Source organism: Microcaecilia unicolor, chromosome 10 (genome assembly GCF_901765095.1).
Source record: "Microcaecilia unicolor chromosome 10, aMicUni1.1, whole genome shotgun sequence".
Classification (NCBI taxonomy): domain Eukaryota; kingdom Metazoa; phylum Chordata; class Amphibia; order Gymnophiona; family Siphonopidae; genus Microcaecilia; species Microcaecilia unicolor.
This window is the reverse complement of record NC_044040.1, coordinates 37,890,363-37,917,171: the sequence shown is the minus strand read 5'-3', so window position 1 is coordinate 37,917,171 and position 26,809 is coordinate 37,890,363. Positions and strand designations below refer to the sequence as shown.

Here is a 26,809-nt window from a genome sequence, read left to right as displayed (position 1 = left end):
GATAACCTTTAAGAGTGGACTAACACGGCTACCACACCTCTCTACTTGTGATTAATAAAAGTCTTTTATTTATGCTTTTTTAAAAGGAGGATACTTGTGTGCCTGGATGTTACTGCCCTAGTAATATGGTCAGAAACTCAAATGGAAAATGTGTTCCTCTTTCACAATGCCCCTGCGTTTTTGGAGGCGAAGAATATAACGATGGAGAAACTACAATGAGCAACTGCAATAAATGGTAATTGAGCCTAAATTTATTTATTTATCTATTTATATCATTTTTACCCCACATTAGCCCAAGAGTGGCTAAGGTTCAATGTGGCTTACATAACATACAATTAAATGAATGACACATATTAAAAATTATATAAACAGATTATAAAGTATAATAAATATTGCTATAACATTGACTTTGTAAAACAAATATAACATACTAGTAAAAAAGGCCCGTTTCTGCCTGAAATGAAACGGGCGCAGGCAAGGGTTCCCCCCTCCCTCCGTTGCTGTCTCCCTCTCTGTCCTCTGAGTCCCATGCCCTCCTTTCGTCCCCTCCGAGTTCGAGGCCGTCCTCCCTCTCCTCTCCCACTCCCCTGTAACTCACCACTTTGTCGAACGACGACCGCGATTGTGGCGGGGCCATTTGTGGAGGGGTGGTTGGAGGGTAGCTGGCACGTTTTTAGTCGGTGGTCACTGTAGGGTTCGTCGGTTGAAGCCATCTATCTCTGGCCACGTCTCCGCCCTTGATGTCATAACGTTTGACGTGAGGGCGGGGCTAGGCGACATGGGCAGAGAGAGATGGCTTCAGTTGGGCACGTCCTTGGCCGCTTTTGTTTTTTAGGCAGTCTGCAGCGATCCGTTGGAAGGGGAGGAGTAAGGAAACACGCTCCGCATGTTTCCCTACTCCTCCCCGTTCATTCATTTTCGTTGTTTTGTAATTGTTCCGCCCTCGACGTCATCATGTCTGACGCGAGGGCGGGGCATGGAGACATGGTAAGTGTTGTGGCTTCACCACCATGAACTTACGAACTGGTGTCTGAGTGGCTGCAGTGACGTCAGTGTCTTCAGAAAGTTGAGGGTGAGTTTTATTATAGTAGATGTGGTGAATTAACCTGGATGCAACTGTTCTTATGGGTAGATGGATAGAGAAGAAGATTAAATCATAATTAACTTTGTAAACAAAGAAGTGAAGATGAATAAATATGGGTACAATTAGGGCTAGATAGGATTAGGGAGGAAAGAAGAAGTGAAATTAATTGTATGAATGGATAATGTTCAAATAAAATTCTTTGTTTTCTGAAAGGCTACATTGAAAAAAAATGAGTTTTTAGTAGGTTTCTGAAGGACAGGTAATCATCTGTGCATTTACCTCTTAGAGAATTCTAAATTTTAGTACCTTGATATGAGATACTGGCATTGTGAATTATTTTATAAATTACATTCCTACAAATAGGGAAATGCAGAATGAGATTTCTTTATTTAATTTAGCTCACATATTTTCATTGGTACCTCAGAGGAAGTGACATTTAACTACCATAGGTATTTCTCTATCCATAGTGGGCCTATAGCAGGGGTCCTCAAATCCAGTCCTTGAGGGCTATAACTCAACCTGGTTTTCAGCATTTCCATAATGAAAATAGATCTCATACATTTTCAATGTGGAAATCCTGAAAACCAGACTGGGTGGTGACCCTCAAGGACTGGATTTGAGGACCCCTGGCCTATAATCTCAGGGCCTCATTTACTAACCAGCATTAACTAGTTAGCATGTGTTACACACATCCCCTTATTCTCAGTGGGACCTATTTACTAACTATGTGCATAACTTAAATAACATGTGTTAACCCACATTAGTAAATTACACCCTAACTTTCCCCCCTGTTTAATGCAGACACAGCTTAGTAAAAAAATCTAAATAGGAAAGAAGGCCATTTTCGAAAAAGAAAAACATCTATCTTTTTTTTCCGAAAATACTGTTTTGAACAAAGTTTTGTGATTTGCACGTTTTGTTTTTGGGTCCATTTTGAAAAAACAAAAAGTCCAAGTCCAAAATGCACAAAATCAAACCATTGGGATATAGGAGGAGCCAGCATTTTTAGTAGACTGGTTCCCCTGACATCCCGGTACAGCAATAGGGCACCCTAGGAGGCACTGCAGTGGACTTCATAAAAAGCTCCTAGGTACACATCTCACCATTGCTCCCTTACCTTGTCTGCTGAGCCCCCCAAAACCCACCCTAAACTCATTACCCCCCAACTGTAAACCACTACCGTAGCCCTTATGGGTGAAGGGAGCACCTATATGTGGGTACAGTGGGTTTCTGGTGAGTTTTGGAGAGCTCACAGTTTCCTCCACAAGTGTAACAGGTAGAGGGAGGTAGGAGCCTGGGTCCTCTTGTCTGCAGTGCACTGCACCCACCACTAGACTACTCCAGGGACCTGCATGCTGTTCTAATGGACTCGAATATAACATCTGAGGCTGGCAAGTAATGTTTTTCATCACATTTTTTGGGGGTGGGGGGGTGGGAGGGGGTTAGTTACCACTGGGGGAATAAGGGGAGGTCATCCCTGATTCCCTCCAGTGGTCATCTGGGTATTTAGGGCACCTTTTTGTGCCTTATTCGTTATAAAAACAGGTCTCGCTCAAAACGTCTTAGTTTTAGTCCTGGATGGTTTTGTTTTGTTCCATTAAGGCTGAAAAATGTCTAAGTCTTAGAAACGCGCGTTGGATAATATTTTTTATTTTCCAATGCACAGTGCTAACTTGGCGGTAATCGGCACTGATGATTATCGCCTGGTTAATGCGTGAGACCTTACCGCTAAGTCAATGGGTGGCGGTAAGGACTCAGGCCCATAATGGACACGCGCTAGGTTTTATTTTGCCACACGTCCATTTTCGGCCAAAAAAAGGCCTTTTGTGCAGGCATGCTGAAAAATGGACCTGTGTGCGCCCAAAACTTGCGCCTACACTAGCGAAGGCCATTTTTCAGCGTGCCTTAGTAAAAGGACCCCAAAGGCTCCTGTCTGATCTCAGAATTCTAGAGTTTAACAGTCTCATATGAGAAGAAAGCAGTAAAGACTCAGGTGTATCTAACATTTTTGACTGCAGGGAAATGAATTATTTCCGTGTAAAATTCTCAAGGAGTTTGAAGAAAAAAACTTAACACGGCATGTAGCCAGGTGCCAAACCATATAAAATTCTAAAAACAGTACTACAGATGTAAAAAAAAAAAAACCAACATTGGATCACAAGAAATCAGACATCCACCCCTACCCCTCACTCCATAAGCCATAAAATTAAACTCCTTGGTCCCACTGCCCTTCATAGGAACATGTGGGTCAAAGTGTGAAGTGCTGTTGGGCGCTGCCTTTTCACCGGCCCATGAGAAACTAGCAGGAGGTTCTTTGGGGTTGGGTGGGAATTTGATGGCTTGGGGAGTTTGGGGAAGCCTGGAGGCTCTGTAGAGGGTTAACTTCAAAAGATGACTAGCAAGGTAAGAATACACAACTCGGGCATTCGGCACACACTCAGACGTATCAACCCCCGCCCCCTTCAATACCACACTACAAGATAAGGTTGGAAGAGGGTGGTGCACTCTAAAAAGGATTTGGCTGTGTTTCATGGTATGGGGGGGGGGGGGGGGGGGGGAGATTGTAGAAATTGTGTCTTGGCCAAATGGGATGGTGAGATGTGCTGTGACTGGAACCTGAATTAATCAGCTTATCTTTGAGCCAGGGGCGTAGCTACGGGTGGGCCCAGTTTTGTCTCAGGCCCATCCTCACCTTCTCCCACCCCCACCGTAGCGCTGCCTCCTCTCCTGCACTTCACGGTCTCTGTCTCCCACCCTCGCGGCAGCGCTTTCAATTTGCTATCAGCGCTGCCTGCCTGACAGCTGACAGACGCGGCGCGATGTCCTCCCGGAGCAGGATGTCATCGCGCCGCGTCTGTCAGCTGTCAGGCAGGCAGCACCGATAGAGCGCTGCCGCGGGGGTGGGAGACGAAGACCATGAAGTGCAGGAGAGGAGGCAGCGCCACGGTGGGAGAAGGTGAGTGGAGGCAGCGCCGGTAACTTGAAATGTGCTGGACCGTGTGTGTGTGTGGGGGGGGGGGGGGGGGGGGTTGTAGTGTCCACCCATCCAACCCGCTGGCCCACCCAAAAATTGTCTTCTGCCTACGCCACTGCTTTGAGCTCCTAAGTGTAAGTAGAAAACCTATGGCTTGCAGAGAAGGGCTGTACTGCCTTTACCATGTCTCTTTGAACTCACTCGTTGCCTGGATGCTAAAGCCTGATGTACCACACATGCAAAAAAGACCCACCAAAATCAGAGATTCCAGATTTAGGGATCCTTCTACTAAGGCACGTTAATAGATTTACGCCTATGTTTACTAAGGGGCGCTATGGGCGCGTTAGCGGTTTTAACGTGCATAAATGGTTTACATGCATTAAACGCTAATGCACCCATAGAAATGTACAGGCGTGTAAGCGTTTAATGTGTGTAAACTTTACAGGTGCGTTAAAATCGCTAATGCACCTTAGTAAACATACCCCTTAGTGCGTACTATCGATTAGAGCGCGCTAAATGATGATGCCCATTATTTGCTGGATTCTATATAACGCGCCTAGGGTTCTGTGCCAAAATCTAAGCATATTCCATAACAACCCGCGTAACGTAATTGGCTTAACAAGCTAATCAGTGTTGATAACAGCACTTAAAATCAATAATGAGCATTAATTGGCAATAATTAGAATTTATACGCACAGCTCGCTAATTGTATTCTGTAATGAACTGCGCCTAAATTCTAATGCACACAGTTCAAAAGGGGTGTGGTTAGGCATGGAAAAATGGGTGTTTCTTGGGCGTTCCAAAATGTATGCACACAGTTATAGAATATGGCCCAGTGTGTGTAAATCTACGCGCAGGGATTCATGCCACATTTTCATTGGTGTAAAAGGAGGCGCATAGTTTTAGGCGCTGGAATATCAATTAAGCATATTCTATATACCATGCCTAAATCTAGGCATCGCTTATAGAATACACTTAGGCGGAAATGTTTACCACGTGGATTTTTTAGGTGCTTTAAATAGAATCTGGCCCTTTATTCCTTTGGGCATGTTATCATTTAATATGCTAATTCTGTTACTGTGCCGTAGTTAAAACGATCCCTTAGCTCACTATTCAGTCCATAAGCCACCAAAGGGCCTCTTATATCTGACTGCACTAGTGGTCCCCGGTGCAGTAATGCCGACAAAGCTTTGAATGGGCTTCATCGGCAATGCTGCATGGGAACTGCTAGCATGGTATGATAAAAGAGTCTCCAAGTTTGTTATTATTATTATTAGCATTTGTATAGCGCTACCAGACGCACGCAGCGCTGAACACCTGACACAGGGAGACAGTCCCTGCTCAATAGAGCTTACAATCTAAAAATACAGACAGACAAGACAATTAAGGGTGAGGGAAGTACTGGGTGAGAAAGGAACAAGAGGAGGGCAATTGAGTAGTGGCTAGGAGCCAAAAGCAGCGGTGAAAAGGTGGGTTTTCAGCATAGATTTGAAAACAGATAGAGATGGAGCTAGACGTACAGGCTCAGGAAGTCCATTCCAGGCATAAGGACAAGGTACCACGAGGGAAAAGGAACGAAGTCTGGAATTAGCAGTGGAGGAGAAGGGAGACGACAAGAGAGATTTGTCCAGTGAGCAGAGTTCACAGGGAGGAATGTAGGGAGAGATGAGAATGGAGAGGTAGTGGGGGGTTGCAGAATGGATGCATTTAAAGGTCAGTAAGAGAAGTTTGAACTGTATGCGGAAGCGGACAGGGAGCCAGTGAAATGAATTGAGGAGTGGGCTAGTGTGGGTATAACGATTTTGGCGGAAAATAAGTCGTGCTGCAGAATTTTGGACAGACTGGAGAGGAGAGAGATGGCTGAGTGGAAGATCAGTGAGAAGCAAATTGCAATAATCCAAGTGAGAGGTGACAAGGGTGTGGATAAGGGTTCTGGTAGCGTATTCAGAAAGGAAGGGGCCAAAAATGCCAAAAATGTCAGCATTTCATTCGGGTAAAATTTTCTCATGTAATAGTGTTGGCATTGCCAAATGTTTGAGTCAGAAATAAACTTGAATTTTTGCTTATCTTATATTCTAGCGTTTGCAAACAGGGAACCTGGCAATGTACTGAAAACGAATGCAAAAGCACTTGCAGTATCTTTGGGGATGGTCACACTCAGACCTTTGACGGCAAGTGGTATCACTTTAATGGAGTCTGCAAGTATACTGTTGTTACAGTAAGTATTCCCATACATGATAAAATACAAATTTCAAGAACTTGCCTATGATATTCACTGGTTCATTGCCTAAGAATGAGGGAGGTTAAGATAATTCCTATTTTTAAATGGCAGTCCAAGTTGTGCAGGTTGGTTACTATGCATAATATTTGGTGGGGGCACTGGTGGAGTTTAAAGCCTTAATCTTGTGTTTGGTGATTGGGCCACAAGCCTTTATTCCTTGCAACTTCATTTAGGGAGGCGGTTTTAATGTTGATACTCTATCTGACTTTTCCCTTTGGAAAATACGTGTTTAGAAGGAATGTCTAAACTGGGCATGTTTTTCCACTAGCTGTAATATATGGAAGGCATTGAGACGTAATTTCAAAGCAATTAGACTTACAAAGTTCCATAGGTTACTAATTTATGGAAATCTGTAAGTCTAAGGGGGTCTTTTTACTAATGTGTGCTAGCATTTTTAGCTCACGCTACAAATCAGCTAGCACTATATGCTGAGATGCCCATAGGAATATAATGAGCATCTCAGCGTTTAGCACAGCTAAAAATGCTAACACACTTTAGTAAAAGACCCTCTAAGTGCTTTAAAATAAGCCTCATTGTGAACTTGGTGCCTACTTTTAGATACATTTGAATTGGGCGTATTTTCTCTAGGCAATTGCCTGGGCCCCCATGCCAGTGGGGGCCCCAAGCCTGCCTGAAGCTAAAGAAGACACAGCCTGCCAGTGGAATTTGGGGACTCCCTCCCTAATATCTGACCTGGGCCCCAGCATGTCTAACACCAGCTCTGATTCTAGTGGTGTTTTTGAAAAGGATCTGCCAACATATTTGCAGCAGGAACCATTTTACAAATATATATGTGGGAAAAATCAGTGAGGAGATGGCAACTCAACCAAGGGTGATTCTTTGTGGTTGGATGATATTATTCTTATTATTTCCTTATTCTTGGCCTATGTGGTCTAATTGGTCATAATTTTCCTGAGTTTGTATTTTTCCTTTGATTTATGATTGTTTATACAGATCAATTATTTTTATTTATTTAATTTTTTTCTTACTTATTATTGATGTGTTATTTCAAGATTCAAGTTTATTAAGTTTCAAGTTTATTAAGATTTACTAATCAACCAGTTGGTGATTCCATCTAGGTGGCTCACAATGCATGAGTAATAAGTAAAGGAGAAGAGTATGTGGATATAAACAACCAACAAAAAGTGAGGGGGGGGGGGGGGGGGGAAGAACTCCACATATTCGAGAGAGAGGAGAGGGACAAACAATAGGGGTGCACTTAAGTAATTAAGGGTATGTGTTTTGGGTGATGTATAGGTGAGTAAGGTCTAACACAATGTGTGGATTTAAATAATATTGTATTAAAAATAAAATTAAAAAGAAACATATATGCCAGGGAACAGCTGTAAGTCCCCAGGTGGAAATATTAGGTCTTAGATGTGCATTCTCTTTTTGAAATGGGGGATACATGTGTAGATTTTTGACCCATGCAAGCCATGACAAATCATGTTAACATGCCCCCTTGCAATTTCTACACAATTATGGACATCATCAAATTGAGCCATTGCTAAAATCACCATTTTCATATGGATGTCATTTTCATTTGTAAACATGGAATTTCTATGTGGAAATTGTGCCTACTTTTATTGGACCATACATATGTGAGATGTAGTCTGGGTGGAGTGATATATACGTATACCCCTGGATTCTATATATTGCACTGAGATTTCCACACGGAAATTGAAGCGCATTCCATAACAATGCACATAACCTAATTCTTTAAGAAGAAAATCAGTGCTGAAAATTGCCAATTAACAAGCAATTATTGACACTAATTGGAATTAATTAGAATTTTCACACAGAAATGTCTAACAGCCTTATTTTCGAAAGTGATGGGCGACCAGATTTCGACCCAAATCAGAAGATAGGCGCCCATCTCGCAAAGGTGCCCAAATCGGTATAATCAAAAGCCAATTTTGGGCGTTTCAACTGCACTCCGTCGCGGGAACGAACAAAGTTGTCGGGGGCGTGTCGGAGGCGTGGTGAAGGCTGGACTGGGGTGTGTTTATCGGACGAGGAGAGAAGGGCGCCTTCGGCTGATATTCAAAAAAAGAAATGCGTTTTTAGCGCGAATTTAGGTCACTTTTTTGGACCCTTTTTTTCACGAACAAGTCCCAAAATAGTGCCCTAAATGACCAGATGACCACCGGAGGGAATCGGGGATGATCTCCCCTGACTCCCCCAGTGGTCACTAATCCCCTCCCACCAAAACAAAAGACCTTTAAAAACTTTTTTTTCCATCCTGTATGCCAGCCTCAAATGTCATACCCAGCTCCATCACAGCATTATGTAGGTCCCTGGAGCAGTTGTTAGTGGGTGCAGTGGACTTCAACCAGGTGGACCCAGGCCCATCCCCTTCTACCGTTTACACTTGTGCTGGTAAATGGGAGCGCTCCAAACCGCCCCCAAAACCCACTGTACCCACATCTAGGTGCCCCCCCTTCAGCCATAAGTGCTATGGTAATGGTGTAGAGTTGTGGGCAGTGGGTTTTGGGGGGGGGTTGGGGGGCTCAGCACTCAAGGGAAGGGAGCTATGGACTTGGGAGGTATTTACAATTTTTTTTTTAATTGTTACAAGTGCCCCCTAGGGTGCCCGGTTGGTGTCCTGGCATGTGAGGGGGACCAGTGCACTACGAATCCTGGCCCCTCCCACGACCTTGGATTTGTTTGTTTTTGAGCTGGGCACCTTCGGTTTCCATTATCGCTATAAAACAAAACCGCCCAGCTCAAATCCGCACAACTCCGATGCATTTGCTGGGCACAAACCGTATTATCGAAAAAAAAAGGCCGGCCATTTTTTTCGAAAATACGGTCTGTCCCGCCCCTTCACGTACCTGTTCTCGGACATAGACACCCATGGAGATGGGCGTTCGCGTTCAATTATGCCCCTCCACACGTATTCTATAACGTGCTGTGTGTAAATTCTATGCCGCATAGTTGAAAAGAGGGTGTGGCCATGGGCATGGACTGGGTGAGTCATGGGCATTTCTAAAATCTATGCGCATTGTTATAGAATACACCTGGTCTGTGCCTAATTTAGCCATCAGCATTTACACTAGGTTTTACTTGGTGTGACCATGACTAAATGTAGTCATGCGGACTGGCGTTCAGTGTATTCTATAAACCGCATGGAAATGTAGGCTTATTCTATAAAGTATGCCTAAATTAAGGCGTACTTTATAGAATGCACGTAGGCAAATTTCATGTTGGTGCCAAATTTTTTGGTGTGTTATATAGAATCTTGCCCATAAGGCTATATTCTTTACATGGTGCCTAAAAAAAATTGGCGTCAAAAAAGATGCTTAAGCGGTATTCTATAAGCCATGCCTAAAGTTTGGCGTACTTTATAGAATAAACGCTTAAGTAGACAGCATAAAATTAGGCATCACCATTTGCACCTTCTAAAGATCTGATTGAGACTTAATACATTTCTAGAAAGAGGGGATGCTGATGTTGGCTTTTTTAAAGTAAACATAAGTGACTTTTTGACATTCTACACACGAGCCCTGTTGTAAAATCAAGTTCATTGAGGGAGGGCGATTTTCAGATGGCCAATTAACATGAGTGAAACGCTTTTTTGCCACGTCAATTGGTTAGAGAATTTTTCTCGGTCTATTGGAAAAATGCATAGCAAGTCAGGCCTAAAGATAGAATCTAGTTTTGCATACAATCAGCTGGGTTTGGACTGGAGGATAGTTAACACTGGACTCTTCAAACTTATATGCTGTACTGCATCTCTAAAGTGTGGTTAAGATGTGTATGATGAATCCATTTTTAATTATAGGATTACTGTGGTGAAGCTGAAGGCTCATTTCAAATCGTAACTCAGAGTATTGCTTGTTGTGAAGGTGGAGTTACATGTGCAAGAACCGTGACCATTATGCTACCGGTAGGCATGCTATTTAAGATTTTCTATGCACGTTCTCTATAACAGTCAGGCTTAACACATTTAATAATGCTATTTTTTTTAATTTACAGGAAAAAAACATTGTCCTGGAAGATGGAAAGGTTACAGTGGTTGCCACCAATTCTACAGCTGCTGGAGCAGAAGATGATGAACCTCTTATTACAAAAGGCCTAAATATAGAGCGGGTTGGACTCTCAACTTATGTGGGCGTTGACGGCATATTTAGTTTACAGTGGGACCAAAGCACAAGGTTCTCTGTTACTCTTGAAACAGGCTATAAGGTATGTATATCAGGGAATTGCTGCAATTAAAATAAAAGTTTATATAATTTATAGGTACTTATTTTAGAGGCACTATTCATGTTTTAGACTCACTTAAACAGGCATTTAGATGTGTATATTGCATACACGTATAAATTCCGATATTAGAAAGCTGGGATATACACATCTAAAACTCAGAAATGTGCATATGGCAAGTGGGAGTGTTTTATTGGAACTAGGATGGGGTTAAAAAATCTATAGTTCCCATTTCAGAAGGAGAACATAAGAACTTAAGTGTTGCCATACTGGGACAGACCGAATGTCCATAAAGCCCAGTATCCTGTTTCCAACAATGGCCAATCCAGGTCACAAGTACCTGGCGATCCCCAAAAAATAAAACAGATTTTATGCTGCTTATCCTAGAAATAAGCAGTGGATTTTCCCATCTTAATAATGGCTTATGGACTTTTAGGAAATTATCCAAACCTTTTTTAAACCCTGCTATGCTAACTATTTAGACCACATTCTCTGGCAACGAATTCCAGATTTTAGTTACACGTTGAGTGAACAAATATTTTCTCCGGTTTGTTTTAAATTTGCTATTTAGTAGCTTCATTGCATGAACCTTAGTCCTAGTATTTTTGGAAAGAGTAAACAAGTGATTCCCTTCTACCCATTCCACTCCACTCTGTATTTTATAGAACTCTATCATATCTCCCCTCAGCCGTCTCTTCTCCAAGCTGATGAGCTCTAGCTTCTTTAGCCTTTACTTATAGGGAAGTCACCCCATCCCCTTTATCGTCATCCTTCTCTGTACTTTTTCTAATTCCGCTATCCAGCTTATAATCGAACGAGAAAAACGCCCAAGTTCCGACCTAAATCGGGAGATGGGCGTTTTTCTCACAAAAACAAATAAAGCGGTATAATCGAAAGCCGAACCTTGGACGCTTTCAACTGCACTCCGTCGCGGATGCGGACAAAGTTGACGGGGGCGTGTCGGAGGCGTGGTGAAGGCGGAACTGGGGCGTGGTTATCACCCGAACAGAGATGGGCGCCTTTCGCCGATAATGGATGCGTTTGTAGCTAGAATTTAGGGCACTTTTCCTGGACCCTGTTTTTTCACGAATAAGGCCCCAAAAAGTGCCCTAAATGACCAGATGACCCCCAGAGGGAGTCGGGGATGACCTCCCCTGACTCCCCCAGTGGTCACTAACCCCCTCCCACCACAAAAAAATGATGTTTCACAACTTTTTACTTTCACCCTCAAATGTCATACCCACCTCCCTGGCAGCAGTATGCAGGTCCCTGGAGCAGTTGTTAGGGGGTGCAGTGGACTTCAGGCAGGTGGACCCAGGCCCATCCCCCCCCTACCTGTTACAATTGTGCTGCTTAATGCTTAGTCGTCCAACTCCCCCAAACCCACTGTACCCACATGTAGGTGCCCCCCTTCACCTCTTAGGGCTATAGTAATGGTGTAGACTTGTGGGCAGTGGGTTTTGAGGGGGATTTGGGGGGCTCAACACCCAAGGGAAGGGTGCTATGCACCTGGGAGCTCTTTTACCTTTTTTTTTGTTTTTGTAAAAGTGCCCCCTAGGGTGCCCGGTTGGTGTCCTGGCATGTGAGGGGGACCAGTGCACTATGAATCCTGGCCCCTCCCACGAACAAATGCCTTGGATTTAATCGTTTTTGAGCTGGGCGATTTCATTTTCCATTATCGCTGAAAAGCAAAAACGCCCAGCTCACACCTTGGCGAATAAAACATGGGCGTCTATTTTATTTTGAAAATACGGTTCACTCCGCCCCTTCACGGACCCGTTCTCGGAGATTAACGCCCATGGAGATAGGCGTTTCTGTTCGATTATGCCCCTCCTTATCTTTTTTGAGATGAAGTGACCAGAATAGCAAACAATATTCGAGGTGTGGTTTACATCATGGAGCAATACAGAGGCATTATAATATTCTCATTTTTGTTTTTCATCCCCTTTCTAATAATTCCTAACAGATTGATGTCAGGATTTACACTTACTACCAGGGACATCTATATTTCAGAAAAGTGCTTGTATTAAGCAATGCTTCCCTGAAGGGATTAGGGGTGGATGCCCAGTGTTTTATGCCAAACACCTCCCCAAAAGCAAAACTGGCAAGAGACACCAGGCAATGTGACAACATCAGGAAAACTACATCTGCATCTTTCTAAAATGGCTGACATAAACATACATTTATATTGTATCCCACTATAAACCTTAATAAACACCTTAATTCATGCAACAAGAAATTTTTAAATTTTTAAATTTTTTTTTAAAGTATTTAGATGGCCTCAGCGATGTCCATTGCCATCCAAAATTATCATAATGGCAATGTTACACGACATCCATCATCTTCATAAGCCCACTTAAGTTGCTCTTTATTTATTACTTCAAAAACTATTATTAATATAATGTCAACTTAGCTTCTTTGTCTTAGATGTTCATTTCTTCTCAGGGGGGAATGCCCGACATATGTTTCGCCCGAGACCGAGCTGTCTCAAGGACCACCCCTATAAATACAAAACCTCTTATTATTCAAAGAACCAAAACATCTTCTTGTTAAAAATTTTTTATCCATTGCAAACATCCCAACTCCTACTTTCATAGGACATAAGCATGGAACATAAACTTTTAAAACTGACTTACCCTAAGAATTTTTAGCGCCAGCTCTGCCCTGAATTAGTTTGAACAAAGATGGCGACGGCGTCTTTTCTCCAAATTTAAATACCCTCCATCGACGTATATAGGAGGTTTTGTATTTATAGGGGTGGTCCTTGAGACAGCTCGGTCTCGGGCGAAACATATGTCGGGCATTCCCCCCTGAGTTAGAAGAAATGAACATCTAAGACAAAGAAGCTAAGTTGACATTATATTAATAATAGTTTTTGAAGTAATAAATAAAGAGCAACTTAAGTGGGCTTATGAAGATGATGGATGTCGTGTAACATTGCCATTATGATAATTTTGGATGGCAATGGACATCGCTGAGGCCATCTAAATACTTTAAAAAAATTTTAAAAATTTTAAAACTTTCTTGTTGCATGAATTAAGGTGTTTATTAAGGTTTATAATGGGATACAATATAAGTGTTTGGACCATTAGCTTGTATCCAGAAGATCTTTAGAAAAAAAGATTTGCCGATTGTATGAGTGACATAAACATACAGCATATACATGTGTATGTTGCTCTTTCTGAATATGCATATACATGTGCCCATCTTGCCCTGTTGTTATTTTAGACATTTATGGTTCTGAAATGGATGTTTCTGCTGCACATAACATAACAGTGGAACTTGTGACATCCAGACTTTGATGTCTCAATTCCGATTTGTATGCCCTTTCTAAAATGTCTCTCCTAATGTAGTTAGAATCTCTTGAGACTAAAATAATATATAAATAGCAAGCATCACAAAACAGGGTTATATTGCTTTTGCCTTGAAATAATTTATTTTAAATAATTTTATAACATATGGTTGCATTTTAATCTGTATGCTTTGCGGATATCCCCAGATTACTATACGTTCCTTGAGGCATATTTTCAAAGCACTAGGCTTACAAAGTTCCATATTAGCCTATGGAACTTTGTAAGTCTAAGTGCTTTGAAAATGAGCCCCTAGTGTACCCTGAAACTGATATAGATTACTGGGGGTACAAATGTTATCTCCCTTTTGCCATGGATTCTCTCTAATGTACGCACACATTTACACTCTCATAAATACTTTCTCTTTCTCTCTCCGGGGACGATCCCAACATTTTCCTCTTTCCCCCATCCCAGGACTGATCCCATCACTCTGCCTGCTGCACTGTTCTAGGCCTGAATCTCGCACTATCTTCTCTTCTACCCTGGCTAAGGTGTCAAATTCTGAAAGTGCCCCAAAACAGGGGTTTGGGACCCCCTTTCTCCAGTCTCTAGAGAAGTCCCTTCCCCATGTGTCCTCTGCCTATAGGTGTGTTAATCTTAAATCTGGCCCTGCTTCTACCCTCAGACCCAATCACACCATGCCCTCTCTTTAGACCGGTGACTTATAAATGTCCTACCTCTGAAGCAGCAGCCATGGACCATTTCAGCTGTTACTTTTTCTTTCTTACAAGGCCAATTCCTCGATCTGCCTCCTTTGCCCTGAATATTTGATGTCTTTTTCTCCTTTCTGTTCTTGTGGCTGATGCCTCCACATTCTTTTTTTGATCTGTGTGGCTGGTATCATCTTTCTTCTGGTCTGCACAGCAGGGGCGTAGCCAGACAACAGATTTTGGTTGGGCCTAGGCAAGAATTGGGTGGGCACCAAGTGTGCTCCCATTATCTGAGCTGGTGGGAAAATGCTTCTTTCCACTTTGGCAGCAGGCATGCACTGAAAACTGAGCATGCACAGGTGCCGGTGTCATGGAGAGTACCATCAGGGGAAAATCTTCAGCTGGCGGAGCCTGGGATTCCCACCAGTTACCACTAAATATGTGCTAGTGTTGGGTGGGCCTGAGCCATAAATGGGTGGGCCCTGGCCCACCCAAGCCCACCTGTGGCTACGCCACTGCTGCACAGGCTGATGCACCTGCCTCCTTTTCTTCTGGCATGTACAAGCAGTGGCGTACCTAGGGTAGTTGACACCCGGGGCCGGTCATTTTTTAACCCCCCCCCCCCCCCCCCCCCCAAATCCAGTACTAGGCATACCGAGAATACAAAACACTCAGGACCTATAGAGCAATTCTACCATACCATAAGCAGTAATTTCTACGAGTCACACAAGGAAAAGGAAAGCATCTTAAACACTACAGTGAGCACTAGAACATCAATTCACCTATTGTAAAACGAAAACAGACAGATTAGTACAGATCGTCGATCCTGCACAGTCAATGCCAACCGAAAGCCATGTCTTTTTCACAAACACAGATACACCCTAATCCACTATAGAATAAGTAATCATAAACTTTCTATTTAGACAAAAATTAAACTGAACCCCCGATGCCAGACTCTGCATACAATGCAACACCACAGAAACAGAAAATGTCCCCTAGTACTGTGCAAAATATACCAGAGAGGGAGGGGGGAGGGGGTCCTGAGACTACAGAGGTAGGGGGGAGGTATCTCTGTCACACACACACACTCTCTCTCTCTCTCTCACAGTCAGTGTCTCTCACACACTCTATGTCTCACACTGTATCACATTCACTCTCTATGTGTCACACAGTCACTCTCAAACACTCTCTCGGTCTCACAGAGAGTCTGTGTATCGCACACATACTCTCTCACACTCTCTCTGTCTCACACACACTCTCACACTCACTGTGTCTCACATACGCACTCGCACACACTCTCATTCAAACACACACACTCTCATTCTCACACACACACTCTCTCTCTCTCACAGACACACTCGCACCCAGACTCACTCTCTCTCTCTGTCACACACACACGCACATTCACTCTCTCTCTCACACACAGTCACTCTCACACACACTCTCTCAAACATACACACTCCGAGGAAAACCTTGCTAGCGCCCGTTTCATTTGTGTCAGAAACGGGCCTTTTTTGCTAGTAAGATATAATATACCCAGTAAGTATTTTACCTAGCAGTCTCCTTCTACTCCTTTAGCCCTCCAGTTCAATCAGAAATGGGGCTGGGATCTGAATCCACAAGACATTGTATAACTACCTAGAGACTTATCCCATATTCTTAATAATATCTTTCTCAAAGTATAAATAAATAGCAACATTCATTGGTTGGGAATCATGCACCATTGACCTTCACTGAACTGGGTATGTTTTAATTAAAACATTTTTTTTTCTATTTAGGGAAAAGTTTGTGGCCTTTGTGGAAACAATAACGGAGACATGAAGGATGATTTTACTACTCGGCAAAATTCAGTAGAAGCAGGATCATTAATTTTTGCAAACACCTGGAAAACTGAAACAAATTGCAAAGACACAGAGACTGAAATATTTCCATGTGATAAAAATCCATATTGTAAACTAGAGGCTGAGAAAAAATGTAGCATCATAAAAGAAAGCACATTCCAAAGTTGCCACAGCAAGGTAATACTTGGAAAATGAATACAGTTTGAACTCTTGTCAATATTTATTGTACCAAGATAGTCACAGAGTATTTTTCCTCTAGGTTCCTCCTGATTCTTATTATGATGCTTGCAAGAGAGATGCCTGTATATGTGGTATGCAAAACAAAGATTCTGGATTGTGCAACACCATAGCAATGTATGCACAAGCATGTAATAATGCTGGAGCCTGTATTGACTGGCGTAGTCCAACTCTGTGCCGTAAGTAGGACATATTATTTTTCCATTTTTCATGTAGTATGTTTTGAAAATGCAATTCATACTCATCATCTGTAAACATAAATTCCCTATCTGGTGATAACATTCATCCTTTTATCTAGTACCAACAGTAATAATTGGGCTAATATTCAAAGTGAGTTATTTGTTGGTTGCTGGATGACCAATGCATATCTATTTCATCTGTAGAATTTCAGAAATTATACAGATAGTAACATGCCATTTAAATTGCTAAGGGGCCTGATACTATCTGTATGACTGTGGGCTGATTTAGGGGTGGGATAGAGATGGCTCAAAAATTATTCCTTTAGCAGAAATATCCAACCTCTAAATGAATAATTTATCTGTTTTGTTTAAGCCCGCTAAGTAACAGCCAAAACTGATGGAACATGCTAGCATGGTCACAGGTGCCAGATGGTGTCAGCAATCTGTATATGTGGTGTCACTATCTGTGATGCTGAATATGAGGATTAAAGCAAATGCTGATGCCAGCATTTAACTTAACCCAGTGACCATGCTGGCTGAATATTTGCCTGAATATTGTATATTTCTACATTGTCTTCCCAATTTTAGCCTAAGACTATTTAGAACTGGGTCAATATTAGAACTGGGTCAATATTGAGCCAGCAGAGGTCAGCATTTTTATAAATGCTGACTGCCGCCAGGATAATTTAGATCCAGATGTTCAGTGCCAGGCCTTATCTGGGCACTGACACTGAATATCTAGGTTAGCAACGGTACCTGGAAGGTATGTAAGTACAGCCAATATTCAGGTTTCCTTTTACTAAGCTGTGGTAAAAGGGGGCCTGCGCTGGCATCAGTGTGTATTTTTGACATGCATTGAGGCCCCCTTTTACCACAGCAGGTAAAAGGCTTTTTTTTTTTTTTTTTATTAAGAAATGGCCATGTGTCAAGTGAACCACTTGCCACACAGCCATTTTGGGAGAGAAGCACTTATTGCCACTCATTGAGGTGGCAGTAAGAGCTCCCATGCTAACCCGGTGTAAACACCAGCGCTACAAATATAAAAATATTTTTGTAACTCTGGAAATGGCATGCGCTGGAGGTGGGAACTACTGCCGGGCTGCTGTGGTAGCCTGGCAATAATTCCAGATTTGCTAGCCGCTGCTTCATAAAACACCACCTCAGTACTGTATCTGCATGGCTGACTGGGACAAAGATAGGTCTTCTATTTACCTATTTACCTGGTTAGCTGTGCAGGCACTGGCACAGATTATTTCAGGTGCATTCCCAGACTCCACCCCCAGACTGCCCCAGCATTGCATAGACAGTGCTATGGCAGTCAAAGGGGATATTCTTTGGCATTGCCTGTTTAAGTACCACTGAATATCCTCTCCTAACCTGCTCAGTGTGATTTAAGTGGGCAAGAAACTCTCCTGCCCAGTTTAGTTGTTCTGAATATAGGGCCCAACATTCCTTAAGGTACATCTATTTCCCAAAGAGCTAATAATCAAAATGGGTATCTGAAGCATTGGAAGATAATCCGACCGATGTTCATCGCTATTTAACTGGCCAGGAACAGCTCCTTGCTGTTAAATAGCACTCAACTGGCTACCCATGAATATTCAGTGGGGGATAACCAGCTATCTCCAGCTGAATATTCATAGTCAGTGCATAACAACTAACCAGCTATATCGCGCCATATAGCCAGCTAGCCACGAATATTCAGCACATCACCAGCTAAGTTTGGTGGCCAATTGGGCTTCCTAAATAGCAGGCCTATCTTTGGCCGCTACAAACTTAACCAGCCAACGCTGAATATTACATAGCCAGTTAAGTTTAAACCAGCCAAAAAAATCCCTGAATATTCAACACTGGTCTCCAGAAATGGCCTGGCATTGAATATCCTGGTTTAGTGCCAGTGTCGGATGGACAGCGCACTGCCTGCCGGCTGAATATCGGCCAGAATGTGACTTGCTTGAGGTTGCAAAGAATACTAGTGTGGTTAGTGGAACTTGAACCTTCAAGTCACAGAATATTGCTCTAACACAGAGGTTTTCAACTCAGTCCTTGGAGCACACTGAGCCAGTCAGGGTTTTCAGGATATCCTCATTGGGGATATCTTGAAAACTCCAACTGGCTGGGTTGAAAACTCCTGCTCTAACCACACCCTTTAGTCACATCCCTGTAGTTGAGTTTAAAACTTTGCCTTACCACAGACATTCTGAGGTAGATATTCAGCTGGCTGCTACTTTTTATACTTTATCTGTGCAATTTATGTTTAAAGTTATACGTATTTTAAGTGCTAGTAACTGTGTAAATGCTAATGCTGGAAATTCAAGTATAACTTTAAACAGATAGTTAACCTTTTAAAAATGAGACCTGGAATATAGGCACTGGAACTTAGCTTACCTATCTTATACATTCAGCAGATGAAATTTGCTGCTGAACATATGTTTACTTTCTACACTTGCTGTGCCTCAAACTACTCCCCCTTTTTGGAAGCATGCCTAATGGCTATTGAGCCAAAGTTATATGTGGAACTGTTACTTTTTTTTAATTAAAAAAAGCACTTATGTGGTCAGTACTGCTGCATACTTCATAAATGCTTCTGAATTTTTGCCTCTCTGTGTCACCTGTGGCAAAGCACTTTATTTCTCAGTAGTGTAGTTTACCAAATCATCATTTCTAATATTATTATGACTATTAATAGCACTTTCTTCTTCTCTTCCTTCTTCAGGCTTCATTTTTCTTTGCTGTCCGGGCTCCAAAAATGTGCCCACATGTCTGTAAAGCTGTAATGCTCATGATCTGTTTAACTCAAACTTGTCCTTTTGTGTAATTTCACTGCAGCAATCTACTGCGATTACTACAATTCACCTGGGGATTACAGATGGCATTATGAGCCGTGTGGAACAATCAAGTCAAAAACGTGCAATGATCAATTTGTTGGCCAGAAATTTTCAAATGTGGTGGAAGGTAACGATACATTTTGACATGTTCAAGGCATCACAAAAGTCTGCTGATTTTACTCTAGACGTTGTAGTAATGCAGACATGCAGATTATCAGTTACTTCTATTCTATTTCAGAAACTGCTTTGCTTTGCTATTTTAAAATCCTAACAAGCAAAGGAACACAGTACTTTTGCCTCTGTATTTAATTATATCACTCAAACTCACCCAGGGCCTGTACACTAGCAACCAAGCAAAAACAAACGTAATCCACAAAGTGTGAAACTGTAATATAGCAAACTTAAAAGAAAACTTATAAAGAAAATAGGGAAGGAAAAGCCTCAAAGTAGCTCAAAACAAAGTTTTACAGAGCTATGTCTGTCAAAAAAAAAGACCTTACTTCATCATTGGCAAAAACCTTCCACGGAATAGAGTGACTTCATTCAAACTTTAGGCATGGTTTATAGAATATACCTAGGTGTATTTTTTCGGCGCCAGTTTTTAAGGCACCATATATAGAATCGAGCCCTAACCAAGGTGCACACATCATTTATATGATAGTGTTGAGTGCGCACCTTGTACTTATGTGCACAAGAGTATTTTCTCTCGTAAGTGCTAATATTCTATAATATAAGCACAAAATGGCACTTAAATTTAGGTGAAAGAACAGGAGAAAAATGCTCTTCAGGATCAACACAGACAGCAACAAACAGCAGAGGTGGTCCAGAGAAGGAGAAGACAATTGTTGGTTTGACACATGCCATTTTGTTATGGAAAGGCCTGACACAGCTAAGTTTTGACACAATGCCTTCATCAGGGGTCTAAAACCACATATAGGGCTAGATTCTATATATGACACCTGGAAAATCTATGCGGAAAATATTTCCACCTAAGCGTATTCTATAACATTTCTGTGCAATTTATAGATTATGCTTATGTTCTGCCCACGCAACTATATTTGGTCGCAAGCAATTACACCAAGTAAAACCTGGTGTAAATCCTGACATCTAAATTAAGCGCAGAGCAGGTATATTCTGTAAGTCTGCACGTAAATTTTTGGAATGCCCATGATCCGCCCATTCCACTCCCATGACCATGCTCCCTTTTGACAACACGCATTAGAATTTATGTGCACCACGTTATGGAATGCTCTTAGCGATTTCTGTATGTAAGTTCTAATTAATGCCAATTAGTGCTGATAATTGCTTGTTAACATGCAATTAACAGTACTAATTGGCTTGTAAACCAATTAAGTTATGCACACTGTTATGGAATCTGCTTGGATTTCCGTACGGAAATCTAGGCACGCTATATAGAATCCAGGGGATATAGTACAAAATAAATAATAAAAACAAGACAATGTTATAATAATAAATAACAAAACATATACAAATCGGATAAAGACCATCACCAATACATTACCAGCAAAATCTTTTTTGTAGAAAAAAGCAAATGGCAAGTATAAACACACTCCCTACAATAAATATAAAAAATACATATAAAAGATATTCACATCAAAACCATAAATTTAAGTCCCAAGGTATAGAATGAGTGAGAAGGTGTACAGTTGTTGTTTGGGATCAGCTCACAACATCCCTGATTGCTCAGGCTGTGCAAGAATGTCCCTAAGAATGACTGCATGCAAACATTTTAGGTTGAAATATATCCTAAAACTGTGGAAGCTAAGTGTGTCCCTACTGCATTAGGTACCTACACTTACACCAGGTCTATGCCTGGTGGAACTGAGAACCCATAAATGCTGAGTGTGCTGATACTGAGATACCTTACTATTCTGTAATGGAAATTGGTTGCCTAGATGCCATTATACAATAAGCTCCTACTGCACATCCTTGGGGTGTCTAAATGAAGGTGCCCAATTGTAGAATTACCCCCCTAATGGACGCCTAAATATTCAGCGCCAAAATAAAAATAGTTTTAAGCATATTTTATAAAGTACCATATTTTTCGGACTATAAGACACACTTTTCCCCCCCAAATTTGGGAAGAAAATGGGGGGTGCATCTTATAGTCCGAAGGTAGAGATTTGGCTGGCTGGCTGGCTGGCTGGCAGGCCGCCTGCCCTCCCTCCGAGTTCGGGATCGCCCTTCCCCCCGGCCCTGTCACCACTTCTCCCCTTACTCACGCGATCTTCCCTGGCGGTCTAGTGACGTCGGGGCAGGAAAGAGCCCCCTCTTTCCTGCCCAGCGCGCTGCTCTCCATCCTCCTGTATGCATTGCTGCCTGACGGTCTCGGCGAGATTCAATATGGCCGCCGAGACTTCAATTCTCGGCGGCCATTTTGAATCTCGCCGAGACCGTCAGGCAGCAATGCATATAGGAGGATGGAGAGCAGCGCGCTGGGCAGGAAAGAGGGGGCTCTTTCCTGCCCCGACGTCACTAGACCACCAGGGAAGATCGCGTGAGTAAGGGGAGAAGTGGTGACAGGGCCGGGGGGGGGGGGAGGTAACCCTGAGGGCGATCCCGAACTTGGAGGGAGGGATTCGGACAAGACACACTGGAGCACCTAGGTTTTAGAGGAGGGAAAAAGCAATTTTTTTTCCTATTTCCCTCCTCTAAAACCTAGGTGCGTCTTATGGTCCGGTGCGTCTTATAGTCCGAAAAATATGGTATGCCTTAATGTAGATGTACTTTATAGAATAAGTGGTTTATAGAATACACTGAGCGCTGTTCCACGTGACTAAATTTAATCGTGGCCAATTACACCAAGTAAAATCTGGTGTAAATGTTGATGCCTAAATTAGGCATGGAGTGGGTGTATTCTGTAACAACACACATAGATTTTAGATGCATCCATGGCACGCCCATGGTCACGCCCCCTTTTCAACTATGCGACTTAGAATTTACACACACCACATTACAGAATATGCCTAACAGTGTGCGTAAATTCTAATGAATGCCAATTAGTGTTGATAATTGGTTTTTAACATCCAGTTATCAGCACTGCTTAGCTTGTTAACCAATTAGCTAATGTGCATTGCTATGGAATACACTTCGGATTCCGCAAGGAAATATATGGAATCCCAGAGAATGTGTTTTAGTTTCCCTTAGTGAATGCAGGATTTAAGAAAGGCTGTTCAGCCAAGAGTGAACCCTGCACTTGATGCAATGCACGCTCTCATAGCAGGGAATGCAAATACGCTATCAGAGGTGATAATTTATGTTTATTACTGGCAATGGTAATGTGTGTTAGTGGGCACTCAACCCACGGTGGAAATAGGAAAGCTAGCCTCAAATGTTCCCCGAACAGCATTGTCTTCCTTGCATATTCCTCCCCCCCCCCCCCCATCCTGGTTAGAAAACCTCAACCAAATGTTCATAAAGCCCACCCCTCTTGACTTTCAAAACAGCCACTGACCTTTGCTGATCCCTTCCTCTCAGACATCCCTGCTTCTAGCCTCCCCTTACCCAATGGTAGTCTTAGGTCTCTTCTGGCAGCAGCAGTGCCCAGTCACTCTGTCCTGTAGGCAAGGAAATTCAAGATGGCACCAGATGATTTGCAGCACCCTTTTGTCCCTTGGCTGGCACCATTTTGAATTTCAATGCCAGAGGGACAGAAATGATTTGGCAACACTCCTGCCTCAGGTTCTCCCAAATTATTTTGCACTCAATGCATATTAAAAGTGTAGTTACCTGTCGTAGCAAGTAGGTCCCTATGATCTTAACATGTAACATGAAAAGGAGAGTATACTCTCCCAAAACCAAAGGACTGACCCATTTCTTTATCCTTGTCCTCCACCCTGACTATCCTTTTCCATCTATTGTACTCAACTATTTGGTAATAAATGTTGTAAGCCCCATTGAGCCTGCCAGTGGTGGGAAAATTGTGGGATATAAAAGCTGTAAAATAAATAAATAAATTATCATAAGTATGCCATTTGATAATAACTTGTCAAATGGCTGTTTATTAGGCCTCATAAAACTTCTGTGCCCTACAATGCATGCTGGTAGCTGAGTCCTTTCAATAGTATGCATGCTAACGGGAATACTTGCTATGAAGCATGTATTACACTTTTGGCTTTAGCAAGTACATGCAAAATAGTGGGTGTAGAATAGCATACTATGCTATGTATTTGTGCACAGCTGAAAGCCTCATTTGCATCTAATATACCTTCATTTATATGCATATATCTACTCATGTTAGCATGTGTCTGTCAATATATTTTCAGACTTAACATATACTTTAAGGCCTTTAGCAGAGCACCCTATTTTTTATGTGTTCAACAAAATTAACGTGCGCTTTAACCTTTATTACAGAGCTCCCATTGTAAATTAAATTAGTTGATTAAAAATCCTGGTATGCATTTGTATGAAAGATGCCAAAGCACAGGTATGATTTACTTACTGTGTATTTTGTCAGCAGAATGAGTTAATATAATGGTGTTTTCTTATTTCCGTGCGCAGGCTGCTTTGCAAAATGTCCTGCCAAGGCACCATATCTGGATACCAATCTCATGAAGTGTGTTTCTCAGCCTCAATGCAGCTGCTTCTATAAAGATGTAGTACCAGCAGGAAGCACAGTAACCAGTGATCAAAGAGATACCTAGTATGGAACCTAATTATCTTTCATTTACCAAGTTAATATGTATTATTATGTATTAATATGTATTATTATGTTAAATTGTACAGCGCTGCGTAACCCTAGTAGCGTTTTAGAAATGTCAAGTAGTAGTAGTAGTAGTAATATGTATTATTGAAGGCAGTGGTGTGTTGGAGCGGGCTCTCACGGACTCGCAAGAGCTGTTTGTTAAGTTTTTAAAGAATTTTGGAAACTGCTTGTTAAAGTACGCCCCCCCATGGCTACTTTACAATTGGCTCCCAAAATATGAGCTCGGGCCTCCTCCTGAATTCTCTTTTATTTGCTGGTGGGGATGCTGAATCCTGCCAGCCAAGTAAATAGAGTCCCTACTCCTTGTTTCCAGCTCTGAGCATGTACGAGAAGTCCCAGCATGCTGCTCAGAGCCAGAAATAGGCAGTGGGGAGTGGTGGCAGTCCATTCATTGACTGGTGGGGCTCGGCATCCCTGCTAGCAAAGGTATGCCTAGCGTGCCCAAAGGTATGCATATTATGTGTGGCCCCCCCCCCCCCCCCAAGTCCACCCCTGGCCCGCCAAATTGCAGGGCTGGCTACACCCGGAGAGAGAGCCTGTTGTTAAAAATTTACCAGCACACCCCTGATCGAAGACTATACTTTATGAATTGTAAAAGTTATTTAAATATTTTTGTGCTGATATTCAAAGGGATTTAGCAGGTCGCTGATTGGTTAAATCGCTCGGTCGGGTATAGCTGCTAATTTCCAGTGGCACTTAACTGGTTATGTGTTGCTGAAATTTGTGGCTAGCGCCGAACTCAAAGCCAGCTATGTTGGGGGCGTTCCAGGGATGGAGTCGGCACTTGGCTGCTTAGCGCATAAATGGGACCGCATAAAGGTCTGTCCTATTTTTATGCACTAGCCCATGGCTGCTTAAGTGCTGTATATAAACTTAAGCAGCTATGGGGTCCTTTTACTAAGGTGCACTGAAAAATGGCCTGTGGTAGTGTAGGCGCGGGTTTTGGCCGTGCGCAGATCCATTTTTCAGCATGCCTGCAAAAAAGGCCTTTTTAATTTTTTGGCAGAAAATGGACGTGCGGCAAAATCAAAATTGCCATGCATCCATTTTGGGTCTGAGACCTTACCGGCAGCCATTGACTTAGCAGTAAGGTCTCACGCGTTAACCGTGTGGTAATCGTCTACACACGTAGAATGACGATTACCGCCCGTTTTCTGCCATGCACCAGAAAATAAAATTTATTTTCCAGTTCATATAGCGGACACACATCAAAAATGAAATTACCGTAAGGACCACACGGTAGCCAGGTGGTAACTCTAAATTGACGTGTGTTGGGCGCACGTAGGCGCCTACGCGGTTTAGTAAAAGGGCCCCTATATGTTACCCAGCTCAGAAATAACCGGATATTCAAAGCCGAAGCCCAGACACAGCCCAGCATTGAATAACTCCATCATTGGTCTGCAAAATGCTCACTTCCACCGGCTGAATATCGGACCCTTTATTGTTAGATTCAAATTAACACCAATAACAACTTTATCCTTCGTAGATGAAGAGTTTTCACAGCTCTTTTAATGTCCCTTTCACAATCATTATTATGCAAGCAATTTTGATCTGTCTGTGACCTATGACACAGCCCCTTAGTATAGGGTTACCATTTTGTGTCCTCTGAAAAAGAGGACACATGTCACGCCCCCGCCACGCCCACTGTCATGCCCCTTTTGGATCCTCATTCTGCCCCCTTTCCCCTCCCCCGTCACATAGTCCCCTCCCCCGCGCCCCCCATCACATACTCCCCTCCCCCCATCACATGCTCCCCTCCCCTTCCTTACCATCTTCCCTGGTGGTCTAGTGACGTCTTCGGGGCAGGAAAGAGCCCCCTCTTTCTTGCCCGGAGCGCTGCCTGCCCTTACCTACATCCTTCTCGGTCTCGGCTGGGGATTCAAAATGGCCACCGAGAGTTGAAGCGGCCTCACGAGACTTCAACTGTCGGCAGCCATTTTGAATCCCCAGCCGAGACCGAGAAGGAGGATGGGCAAGGCAGCACTCCGGGCAGGAAAGAGGGGGCTGTTTCATGCCCTGAAGACGTCACTAGACCACCAGGGTAGGGGAGAGCCACGGCGGCGATGGATCGCGCAACCGCACGCACGCCCTCCTGCACGCACATTTGTCCAGAAATCCGGACAAACGTGTGTGCGGGCAAAACCTGCCGGACGCCCCGGAAATGCCCTCAAAAAGAGGACATGTCCGGAGAAATCCGGACGAATGGTAACCCTACCTTAGCATGTCCTGACTAATTCAGAACTTCAGGAAATTTTCACTGCATTCTCACACCAAAGATAAATATAGATCTCCAGTCTTTCTCCCTCGTAGATCTAAAAATATAGCTCAAAGATTGGCCTTTATAGATTCATTTATTTCTTAACCAAGCTTGGCTGCCAAGTAGCAGAAGAAGGGTCTGGTGATTATAATACTCAGGGCTTAATTTCAGGGGCAAGTTCTGTCATTTCTTTTCAGAC

General features: G+C 42.8%; 1 protein-coding gene across 1 annotated transcript; it reads left to right on the top strand.

Moving 5' to 3' along the window:
• The first annotated feature begins 102 nt into the window (after window positions 1-102).
• On the top strand, window positions 103-24,291 carry LOC115479048 (mucin-19-like). The gene is made up of 8 exons (XM_030216764.1): window positions 103-235; window positions 6,138-6,276; window positions 10,124-10,228; window positions 10,318-10,527; window positions 16,321-16,560; window positions 16,643-16,799; window positions 19,629-19,754; window positions 24,149-24,291. The coding sequence occupies exons 1-8, from the start codon at window positions 126-128 to the stop codon at window positions 24,289-24,291; spliced, it is 1,230 nt and encodes a 409-aa protein (XP_030072624.1). The 5' UTR covers window positions 103-125.
• Window positions 24,292-26,809: the final 2,518 nt, after the last annotated feature.